A 6,385-nucleotide genomic window follows, 5' to 3' on the forward strand; every position below is an offset into this window, starting at 1 on the left:
TGGAACAAGGTTTTTCTTGCTCTAAGATGGCAATTTGTAATGAAACATTATGGAAAATTGAGTTATCTAAAAATACCAAAAACAGGCATCAATTGATGCAAGAAAGGACAGTGGAGCTATTTGAATGGATCACATTAAGATGTCCAGACAGACATGACAGAAAACAGTGTCACAGGGCCATTGAACTGACCAGAGCATTGGAAAGTTATGTACAAAAGGAAGTGATAAAAAAAAATGTGGATGACCTGAAGGAAGGAAGTGGTGATTGAACCAGTGTTGATAAATCACAAGGGTGGTTGTCTGAGAAGAGTAGGCAATCATATCACAATCTTTTGAAACACTTCTCATAAATCTTGTGGATTGGTAATGTAAAGAATGATTATGAGAAAGATAATAATCATTATTAGAAGCTTTAACAGAAATTATCTTCAATTTAAAGTTAGGGACAATGCAAAAGATAGTTTCTTTGACCAAATGCCTAAGAAATTCATATACCTAAGCAATGCAGTGTCAAGAAAAATAATGATCTTTTGGTTGACACAAAATGCTCAAGGAGAGTAATGTGCAAGAAGGATGTGTCACAGTCCAATTGATGGAGAAATGTAATCTAATGCTCAATACAACATAGACTAATGCAGTTCAGATTATTATACATAGGATTTGAGAGCTTTTACAAATGCTTGTCGCATGCACACAAATATTTATGCTAGTGGTGCCAAAGAGCCAGCTGTTTGTTGGAAAGGTGAGTAATTAGGCTGAATTGTAATTTTTTTAGTGAAAAAAAAAAGAATTAGAATGACAGTAAAAGTTGAACTTGTAGCTCTCTACACTGTATCTTTACAGATAAAAGAATAAGAATAACATTAAAAGTTGAACTTGTAGCTCTCTACTTGAGTATACAAAATGAAGGCATGTTATCTGAAGTTTACACAATTCACAGACAGTTTTTGTGAGTAAATCAGAGTAAATATTGTAATGTTTCCATTGTGCAGTGTAAAATGAAATTACAACAACCAAAGTTAATCTTTAAATGAAGTGTTCTGAGCCAGACATATAACACTTGAGTAATTCTTACCACTCTCTTCTCTCGGAAGTCAATCCCTACTGTTGAGATGAACTTGCTATGAAAGGTTCCATCAGTATATTGATACAAAAAACTTGTCTTTCCAACTCCAGAGTCTCCAAGTGTAAGAAACTTTATAAGATAGTCATAATCACTAACATGAGTATTCCCTGCATCAGCCATTACCAGATCTGTATTTAAAACAAATAAACATTTTCATTCACATAAAAAAAAATGCAACTAACTGCATAAGGATAATACCAGTGTTTAGCCAGAATATTTTCTGTAGCAATATAATGAATAACACTGAAGCATACACTCAAACAAGAAATACTGTAGATGAATACTGTAATATGTGGTGCTATGTAAAGCACACAGTTAGTTGTTGGAAAAGTCATTTCTCAGACCTATCAAAATGTTTGGAATCAAAGGAAGAAACTAATTTAATTCAGTGTAGCCCATTATAAAGCGATCATTGAGGTCCATAAAATATTGTGAAATACGCAGGGTCGCGCTAAATAGGGGTTCAAGAAAATCACTGTTCAAACTGACCCAATGTTGACCTAACATCCTAAAACACCTCTATTTTCACTCTCTTTGACTAGTTTTTTACATGTTCCCTTTCTGGCAAATAAATTACCTCTGAATTAAAGAATTTTGCAAATGAATGGTTGTTACAGTAGAAAGTAAAACACAAATTATTTTTAATAGGCTTTTTAATAAACAAAACAACAAATAAAAACATTCAAGAGTATTAGCAATCACCATTTGCAGTTTATTTCTTAAAAATCTGATCAAGTGTTCCTTGCTTGAATGTAGCACATCTCTGGCTGTGAGCAAAATCTAGAATGCTTCTGAGTTGGAGAATTTTTACGTGGTCCACCTCCTGAGTCTCCAGCCAACGAAGGCTAGCCTAGAGGTGTTCAATGGCTTCAGACACTTTTGATGGTGGTGATGGAGGCTCTTCATTATCCTCTTCTTGTGGCTCGAGAACCAGTACACTTGCCTCTGTTGATACTATAGTTACATTACAGACAATCTCGGCGTCCATCAAGTGCTCACATGTTGGGCAATCATCGTCAACAGAGTGCCACTAGTGTAGCTCTTCCTTGCTCAATTCAGACAGCTTTTTTGCCTCATGCACATCTTCCTCTGTGAAGCCGTACAAATATGTCTCGTCATCATCATCTTCCGTGATGGATTGCAATGATGAAAAGGCTAGCCCCAGACCCTTCTCCCATCATTTCTCTACACACGATGAGTTGACTGCTGCCCAGGCCTTCCCACCTAAGAGGCAAACTTCCTTCATGTTCAGGCTTTTCAGATAGGCTTCAAGCATTGTTGAAGGATTTAGTGAAAAAAAAAACGTTTGAAATGCATCTAGGAGGTTTTAGGGATTACACAAAGGAAATTTGAAATTTTTTAGATGATGAAAAGTATATTTAATTTTGACATGAAAATCATTTTGCACTCAGACTAGTTAAAAAATAAGAATCGATATTTTCAAGGACAAATTTAAGTAAAAATACTTTATTAAAAAATCTGATTTTTTGTGTGCAAAAGACTTCTAATGTTTACTATAAGTCTACAAAATTTTGTAAAGATACACTTAAAATATTAAAGTTACTAGTATGTAAACTATAACGAGGTTATGGTTACGAGGTCGGTCCCAGGTACCAAGCCCGCGTCGAAAGAGTTAATGACCCATCGCGTTATATCTGAATTGGCATTAAATCGGGGAGCATAAAATCGGGATTTCACTGTATTTCCCACAATTGTCAATCATAGTATATGTACACTAATTTGGTATTCTCTGGTACAGTGGTAACCTTCGTTTAAGCATCAAAACTGTAATAACTAATAAGTATGTGTACATGGTGGGAGGTGGGGAGGGTTGAAGAGATACCTGTGATATTGCTTACACTTCATTTGTATAGTTATGAAAACAACTGAGAATAAATCGAGATTAGTTTGATACTCACTGCCTCTCATAATTTTTGAGAAACTGCCATTACCAAAGAAACCTTACAACTATGTAAAATTTCTGCATAATCATACTTGCCAACTCTCACAATTTGGGTGGGAGTTTCCCGAATTTGGACCTTTGACCTGATCTACCTATTGGGTTTAAAAAATTGATCATTTCTACCGATTTTAGACATGTATACCGATTTTTTTGGGAAATCTACCAATTTGAATTACTGTAATTAACTTTTTCATACATCAAAAATTCCCTGGTAAATGTCAGCCAATCTTTTGCTCTCTATAGCGAAACCAGTTGAGTAAACACGTGATTCATACCGGAAATCGGGCTTCACTTTCTTTTTGGCCAATGAAAACTTATTATACAAATAAGACGTTTTTATCATTCTAAACCAAACGTGATTGTTCACATGCTCATAAATTGTTTGATTTGCCATGAGTCACACAAAACCTACCCCATGTAAAGTTGGCAAGTATTCATAATGGTAAGCAACACCTATAAAAAGACATTCACAAGAATATGCAGTAAAGTTTCAATTGTATGTATAAGACATCTCTTTATATATGTTAGAAACTAGTAACATCACTGAAGAAATAAAGTGAAATATATAAAAGATTATAAGGAAATAGAAATTATTTTGCTGTAAAATACTAAGTCAAAAGTGAATATCAGCTATAATAGATAAAATTAAATGAAACAAATACTTTACAAAGAGGAAAGCTATTCAAATTCAATATAATTCAATCAGTTTTAATACGCTTTTCTCGACTGATGACTCTTATGCCCTAGCTTTAATGACTTGGTGTATTTGTGGTTTACAAAGACTATTTAAATACCTTACTGTAATAAGAGCTTTGGATAAAAGCAATGTAAACAATGTTAAAAAAAATGGCTGCATGCTTTACTATGCTGTTGTTCTGGGTGATACTCTACCACATTTTGTTCTTTTAACATTGTGTTTTATTGTTTTATCACTTACTTTATTACTAGCTTACAAAATGTTAATCTGTGTACAAAAAATATAACATTACTATTATCATTATTAGTATTAATAGTGTTACTATTATTGCATCGGTGTGAACATACGAGTTGGTGTGTCCTCAATCGGGAACTACAATGCCGGCTCTTATTTCTCTGTTTTGTCTACTATTGACTCATGTGGAAAAGTAACTGGCCCAACCATTAAATAAAGTTGGAGAATGGTCACTAGTGATCACTAAGGTTTTGCAATGTCAGCTACTTCCTTTACTCTAAAGTTCTTCCAATTCAATAATGTTTTTACTGCTTGTAAACTAAATGAGATGAGACATTTTGGAACTCATACATCTATATTTACTGAACCCTATATGCAAGAAACTACAAATAACAACAACTTTCTGTGCTAGTCTCACAAGAAATCAGAACATATACAACAGACTGGACTCACATCCTACACATCACTATAATGTTCAAAGTTTTAAATATTTTTACATGATAAAGTAAGATTAGAGAGCTTTAATTTGTTACTGATACAACTTTTTTAATAAAATCTAATCATGTTGATAACAGTAAAAAAATAACACTGTATTTTCTCATTGAAGTTATAGTTTGTTGTTAAATGCAAACATCTTCAAGGAAGTTATCACACAAATTTATGTTGTAAAAGTGCAATATGCTGACTTCAACCATATTCTTGCTAAAGATTATAAGTTTAGAAGTTTTACAAAGTATCACAACCTTTCATGTCTTTGATTTCTACAGATATTATTTTGGGTAATACTTACCATTGGTTTTACCTACCATTAATTCAATTTATTACAATATACAGTAACACTAAGTATATAAAAGTTCTGTATGTAGTTTGACATTGCATCATTTGTTTCATTAAGTTAGTTTGTATAATTACTTTCTTTGTTATATTAATGCCTCATGTATCTTCACATACTATGTATTACTATTGTTATAAAGCATTTTTCTTTCTACAGGCTTATGGTGTTTCCTATCAACTTGTAAAGTATACCGAGTATTATTTATTGTGTCCTGTAAGTCAGCTGTGTTTGTCATTGGTGAAAGTTAAATACAACTGATGGTAGAAGTTTTTAAACATAGTAAGTTTGGCTAGCTGTTTTTCTTATTATATTTAACATTGTTGTATTATAATAGGCGTATCAGGTATTATTTTATTTGGTCATTTATTGTTTTATATCTTCATAAACATTGGTTTGAACTTGTACCATGGGAAAGATGAGGTTACGGACTCGCCAGGCTTTAAACCGAAATATATGTCGTGAATTGCCACAGATGGGAACAACCTCCGATACTGTATAGTAGGGAGGCTGAGTCTCCTTTGCCAATGTACTAGAGAAACCAAGATTAAACTTTTTCCCAAAAAAACTTTTATTACAAAGACAACTAGGGTTTGTGTTCCCTAAGGAAAGGATGTTGTTTATTTATTGCTGCTTTCATTATTAAAACAGGTTAAACTAATTAGTATATAGAATTTCATTACTTTTTATTTTGAATTATTTTTTTATGATTACACTTTTATTATAGAGATTGCTTTACATTACTAGTTTATAACTTGAATTTAGGGCTGACAATCTGATGAAACATTCCATTCTGATCTTTATAAGTAGAAACCATTTTCTTCAGTTTTTAGTAATGAAGATTTAAGCAGTATTCACCATCTTGAACAGTTGATAGATGGAAACAAGATTGAACTAGATGTCTGCATTAATTCTGAGCTGGTTTCGAAAAATTGGAAAGTTTACAAAACGATAAGGCTTCTGGGCCACATAATATTTCCACAAGAGTTTTGAAAGAGGGTAACGATTGGATATATGAGCCACTTATTACTATTTTTTGTCAGTCCTTGAATAGTGGGCAGATACCAGAGAATTAGAAGTTAGCCAATGTAACTCCTATTTTCAAGGAAGGTGATAAAAACTGTCCCAGTAATTATAGACCCATTAGTCTTACATCAGTTGTGGGAAAAGTTTTGGAAAGTCTGTTGAAAGATACTTTGCAAAGTCATTTAACAAAGTTTAAAATTTTATTGGATAGTCAACATGGTTTCACTAAGGGAAAATCTTGCCTTACAAATCTTTTAACATGGATGGAAGAAAGTAGTGTTGTTACAAATAGAGTTCAGTCAAACTGGATTAATGTTATAAGTGGGGTACCTCAGGGCTCAGTATTAGGACCTTTGCTCTTTTTGATTTACATAAACGACATAGATGAAGAAATAGTCAATAAATTTCTTAAATTTGCTGATAATATTAAGATCTTGGGTGTTGCTAGCTGTGAAGAGGATGCTGCTGATTTACAAAAGGATTTAGATCATTTAGTGAGTTGGGCAA

The 6,385-nt window shown here is 32.9% G+C and overlaps 1 protein-coding gene across 3 annotated transcripts in view; it reads right to left on the minus strand.

Annotated features, from left to right (window-relative positions):
• Positions 1-6,385, minus strand: part of LOC106468415 (ras-related protein Rab-27A-like) — a 47,161-nt gene that overhangs the window by 18,203 nt on the left and 22,573 nt on the right. For all 3 annotated transcript variants that reach the window (XM_013928844.2, XM_022396753.1, XM_022396752.1), the window contains exon 2: positions 1,076-1,254. In XM_013928844.2, coding sequence (XP_013784298.1) covers positions 1,076-1,246 — 171 coding nt within the window. In that variant the 5' untranslated portion in view covers positions 1,247-1,254. The remainder of the gene's footprint in view (positions 1-1,075; positions 1,255-6,385) is intronic.

Source organism: Limulus polyphemus, unplaced genomic scaffold, assembly GCF_000517525.1.
Source record: "Limulus polyphemus unplaced genomic scaffold, Limulus_polyphemus-2.1.2 Scaffold2999, whole genome shotgun sequence".
NCBI lineage: Eukaryota > Metazoa > Arthropoda > Merostomata > Xiphosura > Limulidae > Limulus > Limulus polyphemus.